The sequence below is a fragment of the Siphateles boraxobius genome, unplaced genomic scaffold, assembly GCF_051911475.1.
Source record: "Siphateles boraxobius isolate OS27281-9 unplaced genomic scaffold, OSU_SipBor_1 157, whole genome shotgun sequence".
In the NCBI taxonomy this organism is placed as follows: Eukaryota; Metazoa; Chordata; class Actinopteri; order Cypriniformes; family Leuciscidae; genus Siphateles; species Siphateles boraxobius.
In genome coordinates this window covers 44,095-63,005 of record NW_027508763.1, presented here as the reverse complement: position 1 = coordinate 63,005, position 18,911 = coordinate 44,095, and the positions used below count along the sequence as shown (strand labels likewise).

The following is an 18,911-nucleotide window of genomic DNA, read 5'->3' as shown; positions in this document are numbered from 1 at the left end:
ATGTTCTCTCTCTCTCTCTCTCTCTCTCTCTCTCTCTCTCTCTCTCTCTCTCTCTCTCTCTCTCTCTCTCTCTCTCTCTCTCTCTCTCTCTCTATCTATATATATATATATATATATATATATATATATATATATATATATACATTTTCCCAGACTGGATTTAGCATCAGGAAAACCATGATCTCAAGTTGGTTTTCCTCTGGACATTCTAAAACGCTTAACGTGAAAAAAGCTTTTAAAACGCTAGGGCACTTTTGGCTTAATTGATGTATAGTAGGCTACCTCATTAAGAAACCATACAATGTGCAGATAAGCAGATGAACCCAGAATATGAACGCAACGTGTTCCTCCTATAGAAAGTCACGTAAAGCGTTTTCTTCATAATAAAGTTTTTCAATGGGAGGAAAATTAGCGTTTTAATATAACTGTCTTAGGACATCAAGCCGTTAAACGTTTTTCATGTTAAGCGATTTAGAATGTATTTTACCCGCGCACACAAGTTTAAAAGACTCAAACGGACACAGAGACACAGACAGTGAGAAACACTAGATTTTTCTCTCTCGATCAGGTAGGGTACAAGTGATTTCAAAACATTTCAGCCGGTTCTAATGTGATTTTTGGATGCTGTGAACATGTTTAGATAAACTGTCACTCGAGTTCAGCGTTTATTGTTGTTTCTGCAGTTAAAAAGACAAAGTTGACCATTCTGGCTATACTTTCAATGTTTTAATAATATATATATTTTTTTGAATTTATTGATCACTCAGGGTAATCTAATTTAACTATTTGTTGCTTGTGTTTTGAATATATGTTCCCCGGCACTTTGCACACATTTGTTCTGCATCTTGTGACTTGATTCAGACTTATTTCTTTTTTTTTTTTTTTTTATAGAAAGGTATATTCTGTTCTAATTTAATTCTGTAAATTAATTTTTGATTATTTTTTGGTGCATAGATGTTGCGTTCTGTAGGTAAGCCTGCTCGCACAGGCAATTTAGCCGATTTAATTTGATTTGCATGTGAAATGCAAATCCTGTCTGCAGTGTGGCTTTTCTGCAGTTATTTATGTTATTTCTTAGTTGTATTGATCCGAAATGTTTTTCTACATTTTTTTCTATATCTTTGTGTGATGTTCTGTACATCGCGGCTTTAAAATGTCAAAGCCCCGCCCCCTCCCTAACCCCACACACACGATTCGACTATTAGTCGACTATTGGGAAGACTTGCCGATTCTGATTCGACTATGAAAATGCTTAGTCGGGGACACCCCTAGTGTGCACTTTCGACCACTTTTAGAGGTAGTCGAAAACGCGTTTGAACGGATTGCTTTCTTAGTGTAAACGCTCAAGTGGTCGAATGTGTACTAACAGCCACAAAAGACGGTCTACTCTCCACCTACTGACCTAATGCGTAAATATTGTCCCTCGACTATTTGTGATCCGATCGACCAAAACGCATCTTAAGTTTACACCCGGCTTATCTCTCTCCTTTTGCTCTGCGTTGTCCATCAAGTGAATATTTCAGGCGTTTTGTCTCGGCTTGTCTGAGGTCACTGTGTGAAAAGTGAATGACTCGTGCTGTTTATAGGATAGAGTGTAAATCTCCAGTGTAAATGTTGGAAACAAAACCAGATTTTCTTTCAAGACGCACAGACATTTTCTCATGTACAAACATGCACGCTAATCCTCAGCACTTATAGCGTCATGTGGGACACAGTCTGGGCTTTTATCCTGGATGGAATAAAAATCTATATAACTGTAATATAAAATAACTAATCATCATCACACATTTATTTTAATGGTTGCCATACAGTAAAATTACCTTGAAAAAATGTATTGTTTTTATTTTATTTACACTACCGCTCAAAAGTAAAATGTTTTACAAAAAGAAGCCTGTTATGCTCACCAAGGCTGCATTTTATGATCAATAATACAATAAAATATGGTAATATTATTAAATGTAATTACATTTGTGAAGTGTAATTTATTCCTGTGATCAAAGCTGAATTTTCAGCATCATTACTCATTCTAATATGATGATTTGATGATCCAGAAATATTTCTGATATTATTAAAACTGTGATACACTACCATTCAAAAGTTTGGGGTAAGATTTAAAAACATAAAAGAGATGCTGTTATTTCGAACTTTCTATTCATCAAAGAATCCTGGAAAAAAAGTGTCACACTTTCAAAATATATGAAGCAGCACAACTGTTTTCAACATTGATGATAATAATAAATGTTTTTTCAGCAACAAATCATCATATTAGAATGATTTCTGAAGGATCATGTGACACTGAAGACTGGAGTAATGATGCTGAAAATTCAGCTTTGATCACAGGAATAAATCGGTTTACAATTTTAAATTGTAGAAATATTTTACAATAAGCTATTACTGATTTAGCTGATACAAATAAATACAGTTTTGTTGAGCAGAAGAGACTTATTTCCAAAGCAAAACAAATCTTAATTATTCCAAACCTTTGACCGTTTGTGTATGTACATGGTGATATGTGTTAATAATGTTTTTAATTATGGTGCCTTAACAGCGATAACAGAGACATTGTTCCCTCATCAGTCCCTGAACAGGTGCAGCCGGTGGATTTCATGGTATCTCAGGTTGTCTGTGTGTTTGTGTTTTGAAAACATCCCTTTCACGGTCTCTTTCTCTAGATTAAACAAAACACGCTGCTATTAATTCGCTCTTTGTTCTGAAATGCTGTACAGAATAAATAAAAAATAATAAGAGCGTGTCTTTTTCTGTCTCTCAGGGAGCATCAGCTTTGTTCGATATGATCGAGTACTATGAATCCGCCACTCATCTCAACATCTCCAGCAACAAGCACATCGGCACCCGCGGGTGGCAGGCCGCCGCACACATGATGAGGAAGGTGAGACCATGCCTGACACACTTGTTAGGAACAGCTGATCTGTCAAGTCACCTTCATTTATACAGCGCTTTTAACAATATAGATGGTTTCAAAGCAGCTTTACAGTGAGAATAGGAAATTAAAGTAACAGAGATTGTTTTGGCTTTACAGCAGCTCTAGAGTAAAGTTATTGTCCAGCTAAAGTTAGTTTTGATTGATTCACTTCCGTCGCAAAGATCATTAGTTATTAACTTAGGGGCCGCTAACACGACACCGTTCTAACAGAAAAACCCTTAAAGGGATAGTTCACTTTAAAATGAAAATAAGCCAATGATTTACTCACCCTCAAGCCATCCTAGCCAATCTTCTTTCAGACGAATACAATCAGAGTTATATTAAATAATATCCTGGCTATTCCAAGCTTTATAATGGCAGTAAACGAACTCCAAACGGCTCCTGTGGGTTATTAAAGGGACTATGTGTAGTTTTTTATGTATTTTATTATCTAAAATTAATATTTTTATTCATAAATGTGTCCTCAATGGTGTACAAATACCTCTGCCAATTATCTGACTTATCCTCGTAAACGAAGAATTTATTATCTTTATATACATGTGACGGGTAGGTCCAAGGAGGCTTCCATGTCGTTCCGCCATCTCGCAAAACTATAATAGCAGAGAGGGTCAAAAAGTACTAGGCCAACGCGTTTCCACAACGCGTTTTCGTTCAGAGCCAGCGTCATGTGACTGAAAGCAGCAGAACCAGAGGAGCAGAGCAGTGAGAGACGCTCGACGGCCCCGGCAAGTTTAAAAGGCTGCATTGCACTGTTATTATTCATACTGTAAAATTTGTGTGTTCGTTGTGTCAAGTTGCAGTTTGTTATAAATAACAAACCTGTTCACCCGATGGAAAACTCGACGAAGTGCTGTTAGAAGACATCCTGTCATAGCTTTTTGGCACATAACAGCTACCGTAGATGCAACACGCATTTGAAAAAGCGAGGCGCTGGAGAGCACAATTCGTTTGAATGCAAAATACAATTTCCCGCTTATAAAGCTTGGAAGAGCCAGGGCATATTTTTTAATATAACTCAGATTGTATTCGTCTGAAAGAAGAATGTCATGTACACCTAGGATGGCTTGAGAGTGAGTAAATCATGGGCTAATTTTAATTTGAAAGTGAACTAATCCTTTAACCCGCTCCGGCCGGTGTGCTCATCTTTATCCATGTGTGTGTGTGTCCTCCAGACGAGCTCTCTGCAGTACCTGGACGCCCGTAACACTCCTCTGTTGGACCATTCGGCCCCGTTCGTGGCCCGAGCGCTGCGGATCAGCGGCAGCCTGGCGGTCCTGCACCTGGAGAACGCCGGCATCTCAGGACGACCGCTAATGCTGCTGGGTAATGAATGCAAAAAACAGTGATCGGGAACACAACTTAGGTTTATATGATTATCCAAAGGGTTCCCACGGGTCCTTGAAATCCTTGAAAGTTTGTGAATCTGAAGAGAGATGAAACAATTCAAGGCCCTAGTTCATCAAAAACTTTTCGAAAATAATTCCATATTATTTCACCACACTTCGTGGCCTGTGCATACTAGATTGCTTGATTTACGTTAGTTACGTTGTGTTTCCCTTGTGAGGTACTTTTGTGTTGTGCGTTGCCATGACGAACGAAAAAAAAAAAGCTTTTTTGCATAATTGTGTTTGACACATGAAAACTGTAACAATGCATCTTACAAGGTAACACGTTGTAACCTTGCTCTCACTTGAAATGTGTCCCAACATTAAGTCCTTGAATTTGAGGGTATTGGACCTGGAAAGTCCGAGAAAGGTGACGGTCCTTGAATTTGAAGTTAACCAAGGTGTGGGAACCCTGTATCCATTTTGTTTGTTAAAATGTGAGTGTCTAATATGATCATCAGGCTTTTGAGGGAGGTTTATTTGTGTTAATTTCTCAATCGTAATTGTATTGCATTGCATTAATTGCTAAGCATTTAAATATCAGCTTACTAAGACATTATTGGCAGATATAGAGTGATGATATGCATTTTCTGCAAGTAGTGTGCTATGCCTTTATACAGATCTCATTGATTTGCATTAGAAGCATTACATCAGAATGTCATCTTCCTTTTTGGCCATATAAATATCAGCATGTGCACCAAATTGCATATTATTGCTCAGTTTGTTCCTCTAAATAAAAATGATTGATGAAAAAGCCTGATGTATCCTATTTGATACTCACATTTTATCATGATTTTTCAACAAAAAAAAAATTCAGTATGGAAAATCAAGTAAACCTGTTGTTTTAGTCGAGTACATTTTCATCTTGAAATATTAATAACGATATACAAATGATGCCTTTCTAAAAGAGTGTGAACTACCAATCAGATGACATAAGGCATTTAGTAGATTGTGTACAAGTTTTGGCCACTAATAATTTAGAGGCCTTAGAATTAGAGATGCACCGATTACAATTTTCTAAGCCGATTCCGATTTCCGATTTTTCATGAGTTTGACCTGCCGATACCGATTTTAGACGATTCCGATTTCATCTTTTCTTTAATAGAACATTTTACATAGAACATAGAACATTTTTTGAACAAATAAAATAAAATAAAATAAAACTATATAAATTATTACACCTGTTGTGGGAAATTCACACATATCTAAATGCAGAGTTATGGTATGGAAGAACCATTTTCATTTCCATATACTCAACTAAAAAAAAGTGATATATTTACTTATTTACGAAACTAAACTTCTGTATGAAAACAGGTAATGGCAATAAAATAATATTTAAATAGCAAATAAAATAAATATAGCCTTGCAGTATAAAGATGTTTCTCAAAACACACACACACAGCCTATTGCAATCACTTGTACATCAATGGCAAGTTTTATTTCGCAAACAGTTCTTCTCTCATCTGCCACATTTCCAGCCAGGCTAAACAATCACTTTAATTGAGCGCGAGCAGCGCAGCAATAATAGACTCTGCGCCGAAACCCCGCTTCACTGCAGCTCACGCGACACTCCTGCTCGACGCTCACGCGCTGCTCCTGCTCTCGGTGTGAATGCACTCATTGATAAACATGCACGCCGGGGGGAAAAAACCCCTGCGCTGCTCACGCTTGCAGTGTGAAACGGCCATAATTCACGAGGTTTCCTACATGTGCGTTCCGTGAGCACGTGTGATGCTGATTTTGCGCGATGTTAATCATGCCCGAGTGCATTTGACCGGCAAAAAAAATCGGCATAAAATGTCAGACTGACCAGCCGGTCGCCGATCATGGCCGATCACGTGAAAATCGGCCGATTCCGATCACCAGCCGATCAATCGGTGCATCTCTACTTAGAATGCCTTTTTATTTTCCCGCATGAGTTTTTCTTGTTTGTTTTAATGTTCACATCCCTCCTCAAGCCCGCGTGAGCACAGCGCTGCAAACACTGGCTGATCACATTGCAGACGTGTAGCAAAATCACCCGGACTCTGTTTTTATTATTCTCGAGGACCTCATGGTTTACTGCAAAACTCAAACAGCTTTGCCAAGCCAAAGAAAATGCCTACAGAAGTGGGGGGAAATTTGTGTACAAACAGGCCAAAAACACCCTGATGAAAGAGTAAAGAGAAGCTCCTCTTAAAAGCTGGATAAACAGTTTTCATCCAACAATCCTGTAACATCCTCAAAGACCTCACCAATTACAAGACATCGTCACCTCAATATGCTGGGAATCAACATCTGGCTGATGATCTGGATGAGTTGTATTGTCGTTTTGACAGGCTGTTTTGGCCAGCGTTTCAGAAACACTGCACTAGAACTTCTTTAATATTCTTCCCATAGGCTTGCACTGTTTAGTGCAATATCTTGTTAATTCACTTTTATTCATGATCCATGATACTGTTGACTGTAAATAAGTCAATATATGTAAATATGCCTATTCTAGGTCTTTATGCTTTTCATATTTTTCTTTTTAAATTGTATTGTTATGTGTATTGTTGTTGTATTTATATAGAAGCGAGAAAAAATCCTTGTTTGTGCATTGCAAGCACACTTGGGCAATAAAGCTCTTTCTGATTCTGATCCTAATTTATAGGGTTAACCATTTTCCACAAATGAATGAAGCAACTAAAAGGCAACTTGTTTCATGTGTGTGTGCAGCCACGGCACTGAAGATGAACATGAACCTCAGAGAGCTGTATTTGGCTGATAATAAGTTGAACGGTCTGCAGGATTCGGCTCAGTTGGGGAACCTCCTGAAGTTCAACTACAACATCCAGATTCTGGACCTGAGAAACAATCACATACTAGACTCAGGTCTGACCTCGTTTCTCCTCTCGGTCTCCTCCTTCAGAAATCTTTGTACTTGTCATTCAACCAATTGTAGCACACTTCAGCTCTTTGTGTTCTCTGGATATATCTGCTTTTTCTTGTTTCCTCAGGGCTGGCGTATATATGTGAGGGACTCAAGGAGCAGAGGAAGGGTTTGGTCACTCTGGTGCTCTGGAACAACCAGCTCACACACAATGGCATGGGCTACCTGACCGCCGCTTTGGTAAACATCCATGAAATTATGTCACACAAGTTTCCATGAACAGTAATAATAATAATAATGCATTTTATTTAATGGCACCTTTCATAACACCCAAGGTCACCTCACAGGCAATATACAGGTCACTGCATAAGACAAAACACACAACAAACAAGTCACATACAGATTAAGTGCAGTAAAGTCTCAATAAAACATGTTATATGTCTTAAGACGCATTTTTAAAGAATAAAAAAAAACGCGTCTTAAAAATGTTCACAGTTTCACCGACTTCTACATCTTCAGGGCTTATTCACACCAAGAGCAACATGACAAAGCAAAGCTGATTTTGTCCCAAAATTCACTCCAAGCTCAACACAGATTTCCGTCGTCTTCTGAGAAAATTTCCTGTAAGAAATGGAGGTTACTCTTTTGTTTTAAGGTGTCCTTTTTAGTGTAATCATACAATGAACTACTGAGTAATCTTAGTTAACAACATTTACTTGCTGTAGGGTTTGGTTTAGGGTTTAGCATGATTTATCATTTTTACTAAAGTATGTAACAGAAACTAAAATTAAGTATTACTGAAATAGAATTGTGTAATACATATAATAATACTACTACTACTAAATATAAGTGCTTGGAAAAAAGCTGATAATTTAGTAATAGGAAAATAATAGTAATATTGTATTAACAATTTATTGATCATTTTTAATTGACAATGAAAATCTCTAGTTAGTAATAGCGCTGCATCTGATGATTATTTTTAATAATCGACTAATCTAACCATTATTAGATTAATGAGGGTGATTTATTTTTTGACTGATTATTCAACAACAAAAAACCCTGACCATTTTTTATGATAATATCGACTAATATTTTCAGGTCTAGTTAGTTATAGTAATATATTTGCGGTTGTAAACATTTTTTACTGGCTAGATATACTTACAATGTTTTGGGTGAACAAACTACAAAAATCAACCAACAGGACAGTTCTCAGTTCTCTTTTGTTCCTTATTAAACATCATTTTGACTTCTTACATTCTTTGAAATCTTTTAACTGTGAAAATTCACACTTCAATCGGTCTTTAACCTGTCAAATATGTACTTAGATTATTATTTTTATTTTTTTCAGGATTCTTTGAGAAAGTTAAAAGAACAGGAATAATAATTGTAATCTTTTATAACATTATAAAAGTCTGTCATATTTTATCCATTTAATGTGTCCTTGCTGAATAAAAGTATTAATTTCTTTTAAAAAAAAACACTCTTACTTACACATTTTAAAATATAATCAAATAGAAAACAGTATTTTTAAATATTTACTGTTTTTACTCTTTAGATCAAATAAATTCAGCCTTGGAGAGCATATAAGCCCCCTTTTAAAAACATTTAAAAATACAAACTGTTGACCGGTATTGCATATACGACATAACAATATCTCCTTATGCCTTCTTGTGAAATGACTGACAATACAGCACCGCACACAGATGACCGTGAGATGAGGTTTGTCCTCAGTCAGTCAGATGGTCATTATGGAGATTGAGAGGATGCTGGGCCTGTTTGGCAGCTGCTGACTGTGCAACGCTCTTGTTTATGTGTGTCCTGGCATCTTTTTGTTAATTAAGGACTAAAGACACACACATTCTTACAGCCTTGTGTGTAATGCACTGCAGTATGTGCATGCCTTCTGAACAAGCTGTGTGCTTTATAAACAGTGTCTGAGCGTACATCCACACACTTTACTGCAAGAATACAGTATTTCCTGTTAGATTCCTATGGAAGCTTGTTTCCGCCATGGAATAAAAAAGTAGTAATTGCAACTTTTTGTTCATATCTCGCAATTATAAGTTTATATCTCACAATTTAGATTTTTTTCTCATCATTCTGGGTGTACATCTCACAATTTAAAACTTTTTCTTGGAATTCTGAGTTTATATATCACAATTTGTAAACTTTTCTATGAATTCTGAGTTTAAATCTTGCAATTTTTAACTTTTTTCTCATAATTCACAGTTTACATTCGCAATTTTTTAACTTTTCTGAGGAATTTTGAGTTTACATGTTGCAATTTTAAACTTTTTTTTTCTTTTTTATATCCACCACATAACCATTTACCATTCAGTTCTGTTGAACAACGGACACAACAATTATGAACTGAAAGCGTCTGTTCTGCTCCAAACAGCACGAGTAACTGGAGTCAGATTTCACTTATCACATGACACGAGTAAGGAGATATGACCGTGACTGCAGATGTAAATTAGCCTATGGCTAAATCTGGTACAATGCATCAAATGTTAACATTCATGTTTGAAATTGTACATGGTCCCTAATAAAATTAATTAATTAATTAAAAATTAAAAAAAGTTGACTGACAAGACGATGGGGGAGGATTTGGTCCAGATCCTGAGCGTTAATGACATATATTATCTTGTCAAATGTGCTGTCAGACCGGTGCTTCCTATACGCAGAATATGCATGATTGCGAATTCGAAAGAGAATGTAAAAAGCGAGTGTGCATTTAAAATCGATTTCAATACCCCACATTTTGATTGCAGCTCCCTGATTCTCGCAAATTATATACAATATCCCTCACCGGTACATAGTTCACACTGAATATTTAATCCACTTTCAGTTCCTTCAATTGTTTTTCTTTTTCTATTTCTATCTCTTTCTCTCTCTGCTGCTGTAGCCGTACACTCAAAGCTTGGAAACACTGAACCTGGGTCATAATGCAGTAGGGAACGAAGGAGTGCACAAACTGAAAGATGGACTCGTAGCAAACCGGTCCATCCTCAGGCTGGGTCTGGCCTCCACCAAACTCTCCTGTGAAGGTACGATCTGGAGTGCAAACGTGAAGTTACATAAGACCACTATGAATTTGCTTCATCTAAGATGGATGACTTTGAATTCTGGAGTAGGGCTGCACGATATATCGTTTTAGCATCGATATCGCGATGTGCGCATCCGTAATCGTCACATCGCAGGATATGCGATGTCAAATATAGGGATCGTAGTTGATCCGTATGCGCCAGATGCTGCCCGGTTCAAAATGCATGTGATTCGTGGATTATTTGGAAAGTTTAACCATCATAGGGTGAAAGTTTGTCATTTGCATGTGAGCTTAAACAGACACGTGCACGTAACATTAATACAAAATGCCCGTCTCGGTGAGAATCCTCGTAAACACAGTCGGTTATGTGTTGTAAACAGAGAAAAAAAAATGATGCATGTCATTTTAGGTCTTCATTTATATAGCGAAGACTGTTATTTTACATTTGACTATTACATTTTTGTACCTAAATACTGTTAGATTTACCTGAAAAACATAAAGCACTGCTTAATTCAGTTGTATCTTTCTTCTATTGTATTTTTCTACACAGATTCAATCCTCTACAAAATCACCCCAATTATTCTAGAATGATGAATTATTTTAAAATAGAGCTATTCAAATCATCTGGTGAAATTATTTTTGTGTCGCAATATATATTGCAGAAAAACAAAATACAGCAATGTACGTTTTTCCCAATATCGTGCAGCCCTTAAATTTGTGTGAGCACAAAGATGATCGTGTGCTTGTTCATGTGATAGGAGCTGTCGCTATAGCGGAGTTCATCGCGGAGAGTCCGAGGCTCCTCCGGTTAGACATGCGGGAGAACGAAATCAAGACCGGCGGCCTCATGGCTCTCTCCCTCGCCTTTAAAGTCAACACATCTCTGCTCCGACTCGACCTGGACCGAGAGCCCAAGAAAGAGACGGTGAGTGTTTGTTAAAGGGGAGGGGAAAAGATTTAGCTTGATATAAAGTAGGACTGGGTACATTTACAATGATTTTACTAATATGCTAATATGTCGCAACATTAGTTTCAAAGTGTTGTTTTTTTTCGGGCATTATGTTTCCAGTTTAATTAGACTAGTTTCATGATCCTTCTTTATCTCACTACATCCATGTGCATGAGAGCGTTAAGACAGATACCACATTAGATATGGTACGTTTTATCATTTCCATGAGTTAAGACTGATTTAAAACTCTAAATGAAAATCTTCATGTGGGATTTTGTTTTTAAGATCAAGGTAAATATTGCTGTTCTTTTACAATGTAATGTTATATTGGAGCCACTTATTTTATTTTTCCACTAACTAGTTAATTATTTACCACAGTGTTCAGCAAATGTAACTATGACATTGATCTCTGTTTATTGCATAACTGCACTACAGCTTTTTTTTCCTCTCTCTCTGTTTGTACAGGTGAAGAGTTTCATTGAGACACAGCGCGCCCTGCTGGCAGACATACAGAATGGCTGCAAGAGGAACTTCATCTTGGCCAAAGAGAAGGAAGAAACAGAACAGAAAATGAGACAGTCCGCTTCAATGCCAGAAATCACCACAGAGGAACAAGCTCAGGAGGATGAGGAAGATGCATCTGCTGAGAAAAGCGAGGAAGAAAATGCTGCTGTACACAAAAAATCAAGCGAGGAGGGCAATGAAGAGGACGTATTTGAGAAACAAGAAGTCAAAGATCAAGAAACGACACTGCAAGACGACTCTGACTCAGACACTGAGGATGAGGATGAGACCATAGAGGCATTGAATGCTTCAACACAGAGCACATCTCCAATACCGATTCCTGCAATAAACACCTGTAAGCTTGTGCCCTTGGCGCCGCCTCTACCAGGATCTCCAGCCCTCATTTCAGGAATTAAAGTGACAGAAGCCAGTGTTTCCTCCGGAGCCCCATCATCTCCTGGCCGCCTTTTCTCTGTGTCTAGTCCTGGCAGAGGACACAAAATCTTTATGGTAACGCGTGTTGAAAGCCCTCCTGAGCAGCAACAGGCGACTGCATTGCCAAAATGTGTCCTCGAGAGGGCGGTAGACAGCCAAACATCTGAAACACCCACACAAATCCATATAAAAGCACCTTTAGATGCACCTTCACAAGCGCCTGAGCAGAAATCAACACAACTAGCAGAGTCTGAACTCAGTACGTTAACATCACATGCAGAAACGACACCAGCGCCCACCGAAGTACTAAACACGTCCTCACTTGCAGATGAGCAAGAGAATGTAACTCCTTCTGATGAAGTTCAGCAAGCTTCACAGGAACTTGCCACGCCATCTGAAAGCCAAGTTAGACTCGATCAGACTCACTTAGAGCAGGAGTTACCAGTAAATGCAAAGACAAAAACATCACAAGATACCAGTGAGGAGGACCAGATGTTCTCCTCTCACACTGAACAGATGCAGGAGTCGAGTCCCACCCAAAGAGAGCCATCAGTGTCAGGACCGTCTCGAGGCGGGGCGCTAAACCCTGAAGAACTGCAATCCAGTGAGCAGCGAGAGCTGGAGGTCACAGGAGGTCATGAACTCCTGGAAACGGAGGTCTCTAGTGCACAAGAGGGATCTCCTGAAGAAGAGGAAGCCGAGGGTTGTCCGGTTATGAGCACGGGAATAGTGTTACCCAATGGGCTGAAGCCAGAGTTTGCCTTTCACCTGCCCAAAACGGAGGGACTCAAACCAGCCAGCTGCATTATGGAGCATGGTGAGTTCCCATTGGATTACCTTGTAGTCCATGTCATCTATAGAGACAGAGCGACACCGTGTAGCTATATATGATACCTGATATTTACCATATTTTATATAAACTTTGTTACATGTTGTTACTCAACTTAATATGATTTTCCAAACATTTGGCGACCAAACAGAATTTCAATACATTTATTGTGATGGAAGGTTTTTTTTTTTTACCACCCCCAATATTTTATAATCCTTTCTAATGATTTATATTCATAGGCTGCCTGCTGAACATGGGTTTGAGCTTTTATATTTCTGAACTCTCAAAGTTCAGATTAATGCATTTAACTTAAAAATGTAGAAACTTTTCTTGCCCTCGGATCTAGAAGAACTGAGGTTCACCCTTCATAGTCTCACAAAACCCTGTGGATCTTTTTGACGTCACTAGTCTAGTGGTGATAGGTATTACAATCTGATTGGACCAGTCGTTTCGAGTGCTGTGGCTACAAAAATTGGGGTTTGACCAGTAAAAAAAATTCTGTAATTTCCAATATTCACTCTGCTTAATTGCCTTTTTTATTTTAAGGTGCATATTTTACAGTGGTTCAAACAACGTGTAACAACTTTTTTCCAATACCTTTCACACTAAAAAATAAGCTCAAAGATTGGTTCTAATATATTTTCAAACAGGATGTGAAAATAGTTCTATAAGAGGTTTTGGGCTTCATATTCACATGGCCCAACAATAAGTTCCAGGGAGCCCTCATAGTCCAAGAGCCTTGTGTATGCTATGTGACACATATATTACAGCATTAATAAACATTAGTTTTCATTGTTATTGGGTCTTCTCAACCAATCTGGATTGCGCGGCCTTAAACCCCAGGGCCTCCCTGGGCTTCTGGTAGTCAAGGGCCCCTGGGCACTGGCCCCATAGGCCCGGTCAGTAAGCCATCCCTGCCGACACGCGTCGTAATCTGAAAACCATGCCCACCGGGGGGAAAACAATCCAGCCGTCTGCATTGACTTTGCACTGCGAGAAGATGCCTCCTTGTCATTTCTGACTTGTAACAAAAAATAAAACAATGTCTAAGAGCTGCTATGTGGCAAGGTGTACAGCAAACAAGCCGAAAAACCCAGAAATACGTTTTTGTAAGCCGTCGACCCCAAAAAACACCCCAAGAGATAGTTCACCCAAAAATGAAAATTAGCCCATGATTTACTGACCCTGAAGCCATCCTAGGTGTATATGACGTTCTTCTTTCAGACGAATACAATCAGAGTTTAAAATAATGTCCTGACTCTTCCATTTTATAATGGGAGTTAATGGGTATATATTTTTTTTGAAGTCCATCAAGCGTAAATGGACTTGCGTACGGAAGTGTCATTTGATTAAATGACATTTCATTGGTTTCTAAGACCTGTTCACACCAATCTCAATGTGAAGTTAAGTCACCTATAGCGCTTTATACAATCACAGATAGTTTCAAAGGAGCTTTACAGTGATAAACAGGAAAATAAGGATTCAGTGATGCAAACAGAATTCAATTCTGTTGTAAAGCAGCTCTAAAAATACAATAGTAAACAGTCATCAATCATTTGTTTCGTGTTGATTAGATGACATTATAAAATTGGGATGGAGGGGAAAAAAACGATACATTATAGTATTGCGATGTTTTGCGTGGGGATATTGTTTCAATACACGGACACCAAGTATCGATCCTTTCAGTCTGATTAAACCCAATATAATATATTTTTTATATTTATTATTATTTACTCCCTTCCAGATTATGACTTCTTATAATTAAGACTTAAATGTTTAAAATCACAATAATATCATATTGTGGGGCCTCTGGTGATTCTCACCCCTATTATAAAATATTACCAGACCATTATATGCACCAAAAACATGAATTTTTGATGCATACCTTTTCTATACATCTGCATTTCTTTTATTATATATTAAAGAAAATCTGTTGCAAAATGCAAATATGTAAATTTACACTTGCTTTTGATTATGAGACTGACATCACTTAAAGTAATAACATGCAGTTCATTTAGTGAGTCATGTTTTTTCAGAAATGCTTGTTCAGTGGAAGATTAGACCTAAAATACTTTTTATAAACTCATTTTCTTGTGAATCGGACTACACTGGTCATGCTGTACATTTTTTGCATGCTTATGAAAAACAGTGTTTTCTTGCTAAGGCCTATTCAGACCAAAGGCGACTGTATGGTGCAATAAACAAATGGATTTGAATAAACTCCCATTAATGCGCCTGTCCAGGCCTGTTGGTTTTTAACAGAGAGGTCTCCCAATCTCGCTGCATTTTCATTTTCATATGTCAGTATCAGTATTTGCTTTCTACCATGAAAAATATGTATCAATGCAACTTTCATGAAGTGAAATCACTATTAGCCTTCCTTCCGCTAGAAAAAATAGTCCCTGACCGTGAACAGCAACAGAAGTTACTTTATTTCCGGCATTAGACGGCGGCAAAGACTGTGTTTATGAGTCAGTCAGTCAGTAGAGAAGACTTTTATTTTGAAAGGACTGAAACTTGTGAACACGGAGAAGAAAGACGCAAGTGACAAGTGACTAGAGTGTCAGGACACGGCAAAACCCCTTAACTGACAAGATATCCCAGCGGACATTCAAATTGATTTTGTATTACGAATACAGGACTGACCTGAAGGAAAATGCTATATCTACTGTAAATGCAGGTACTCGATCTCTCACAATACTCTACTCTATACGCTTATTTCACGCAGCCGTTATTTTGAAATCGAAAGCGAGGCTCCGGTGGGAAGAACCCCGGAAGTAAAGATAAACAACAATGCCTTGGACTACCAACCTGAAACTGCTGCCGCGAGTTACACTATTGGATGTTAATATCCAATATAGGATATGTATATAGTTCATCCCTGCTTCTTTTTTTACTTTCTGAAAAAAAAATATATTTATAAATTAATTTCACTGTATATAGTCTAAAGTATGAAAGAAATGTATGTACATTTTTAGAATAACTAGTTTCTACATTAAACGCAACAATACGCCATCGCATTCGCGACTCTGCTTTGATTAAAGGCGACACTTCCGGTTTTCTTCCCACCGGAGCCTCGCTTTCGATTTCAAAATAACGGCTGCGTGAAATAAGCGTATAAGCTTCAATGAACAAAAGATCAATGAGAACAAACATGTTTACGTTGCTAAGAGTGGTTGCTAGGGGTGTTGTGTAGTGATACATAGAACCGTTGCGTGAGGCGGTCGTGTTTTATCGTGAATAAAACACGGCTATTGACCAATCAGAATCAATGACTGGAACTAACCGTTTTATAATGTGTGTGTGTGTGTGTGTGTGTGTGTTAGTGAGCGTGACTGCAGAGCTGAGCTGCGGGCAGGATTTAGAGGAGCTTCTCCTTGATGCCAGTCTGGACGCCAGCAGAGATGCACCATAATGCTGTAACCTAGGTAATGCAAGGAAATTCCCATGTTTATGAAGGAATTCCTGGAATAATAACTTATGAATGTGCTTTAAGAGGAAGTCTGGTTAAGTTAACCCGTATTTCTCTTCTCAGGGTCCACACGTGTAGTGAGAATCAGAAGAGGCGGTTTGTTCTTGCCACATGGCATTTGCTCATATTCCTCTGGACTCTTTCCGTCTTTCTCGTGTCTTTTCCATACATTTTCAAAACAGCAGAGGGGACTCGCCTTCCCTCAAATGACCGACCTTTTGTGAAAATTGGCATTATATTCAAATTACGAAAACCTCATCTGTGATTGGTGAGTTGCCGTAAAGTTGTTCAGTATGTTCGTCCAGCGATGGTGTTCAGTTACCAAAGACACACACGCAGAGAAACACTTTTCGCTAACCGGCGATCTTCTTCTGTTCAACCACTTCACGCTGTCGATCGCGGCGCGTCACTGCTCACCGTCGCCCCCTCGTGGACTGGAGGTTGTAATGCATTAGAAAGACTGATCAGCTGGAACACTTTGAGCAAAGACATTTAATTGGTTTTGGCTTTCAGATCTTGTCCGGCTGGTGGAAGTTGTTTAGCGAGTGCTTCGTTGCACTCGAGTGTATGTGTGCGTTTGTCATTATTATTGTCTCTTTAACACACACAAAAAAAGACTCGTACCAAAGCGACACACACATCCGCTTTCCGTTTGTTCCTGCTGCTGCTCAGGAATCGGTCACAACATCCACTTCTGATCTCACCAACAACCAGCATCTCTGGGGCCTCGCACGCGCTTGAGCCCGGCGTGACTATGTGGAGCAATCGGCTTCTGCCTCGGCTGGATAATTGTTGATCTTTAGCGAATCTTCTGAGTGATCCAGAAGATTCGGGAGACACAGGCGAATGAATTGTACAATTTTCACTCTCTTTCTCTCTCTCTCACACACACACACACACACACACACACACACACACACACACACACACACACACACACACACACATAAATAAACTCATTCTGTCTTCCATTGGTGGTAACCCTGTGTGTCACCATACATACTCATCCGAAGACAGGACTCGCCTTTAAACCTTTTTTCAGCTCTTTATTCTGGCTGTGTGGCTGAATCAGTTTATATTTATTTTAAACAACCCGAGTCTGTTGTGTGATTTTTTTTTTCTCTCTCTTTTTTCTTCTCCCTCCCTGTTCCCCCTCTTTGTTTTTCTTCTTTCTTTTAAAAAAAAAAATCTGTTATTGTGGGATTTTCCCCCTTTTGGTGTATATTTTCAGATTCTATAAAGAGCAAATATTAAGTTTAAAGTTTTTCCTATTTTGATTGGTTGGGGTTTGGGAAAGGGGCGGGGCTCTGTTGATTTATATAAATGGGGGTGAAGCTCTGCGAGAGTATATTATGTAAATCAAGAGTGTGTTTGGGTATGAAAGCCGCCATTTACAAAGAGGCAGTGACCGGACCACAAGACTTCATGAAGAAAACACTAAACTTGTGTGAAGCTACTGCCGCTGGAGACACTAGAGACTAGACTTTACCTCAGAAGATGTCACCAACGTAGGACAAATGAGGAGCTTGAGACATCGAAGCGAGGCTTGACCCGATAAATGTAGTACTTGCCACCATTCCAGGCTCTGTGGTCGGTGCTTTTCGGTTTCTCTCTTTCTCTTTCTCGTCTGGTTGATGTTGACTCTGACTGTGAAAGCAGAGCTCAGTCTGCCAGGCTTCAGAGAAGCTTTGCCTCTACATCCAGATTATCTTTGACCTTGAAGTCTACACTTCTGTGCCCTCAACCCAATGTTTGTAATGCTTTATTTTTAGTAATTTTTAAAATTACCTGTTAAATTAATCAAACTGTACTGGTTAAAACAAAGAGATGTGTATGGCTTTTCCCTCTCAAATAAATGCATGTAATGACAAAAGTAGCATGTGTGGCGAATGTTTTTAGAAAGTAACTTCACTAATTGCATTTTTTTTTCAGTTATACCTGACATTGGCTTTCAGGGGTTGTAATTATTTTAAAAGTGACCTCATCCACCTTACTTTTACACCATTTCGGGTTGAATCATGAATGTGCAAGAATTCCGGTATCATCCGCTTTTTGTTATTTTAGCTGTAGAAAACATGCAAACTGGTTTATCATATTATTTTATTATCATAATCATAAACACACTGGTAGTTTTGCTGTTTACCGCACTTCTAGTTTTTATTCAGTTAAAGACCCAAGGACCAGATTAAGACCAGGAGTTAGAAGTGCAGTTAATTTACGACAAGAGTCAGAATTATAATAAATTGAAGAGAATTTTAACTGAAGATAGTTTGCATGTTCTTCATGCAGAAGTTCAGCTTCAAGACTCACACGGAGTTAAACCGATAGACTGAAGCATATCTCCATCGATTATGCAGCTGACGCTCGACGTCGTAACCTTCCAGGTCTGCGTTTCTAGACGCCAACATGTCGAAGAAAACAAGTCAGTCCATCTCCAATAATGCACTTGTTCCTAGAAGACTAACACACACTCTGACACACAGCTTCTTCAAGGTT

The 18,911-nt window shown here is 38.5% G+C and overlaps 1 protein-coding gene across 2 annotated transcripts in view; it reads left to right on the top strand.

The window, feature by feature from the left end:
• LOC143738869 (protein phosphatase 1 regulatory subunit 37-like) overlaps positions 1-18,288 on the top strand; it is a 51,569-nt gene extending 33,281 nt beyond the window's left edge. For both annotated transcript variants that reach the window (XM_077230943.1, XM_077230944.1), the window contains 9 exons: positions 2,771-2,890; positions 4,117-4,267; positions 7,027-7,182; positions 7,308-7,420; positions 10,086-10,227; positions 10,985-11,151; positions 11,641-12,931; positions 16,270-16,371; positions 16,479-18,288. In XM_077230943.1, coding sequence (XP_077087058.1) covers positions 2,771-2,890; positions 4,117-4,267; positions 7,027-7,182; positions 7,308-7,420; positions 10,086-10,227; positions 10,985-11,151; positions 11,641-12,931; positions 16,270-16,358 — 2,229 coding nt within the window. In that variant the 3' untranslated portion in view covers positions 16,359-16,371; positions 16,479-18,288. The remainder of the gene's footprint in view (positions 1-2,770; positions 2,891-4,116; positions 4,268-7,026; positions 7,183-7,307; positions 7,421-10,085; positions 10,228-10,984; positions 11,152-11,640; positions 12,932-16,269; positions 16,372-16,478) is intronic.
• Positions 18,289-18,911: the final 623 nt, after the last annotated feature.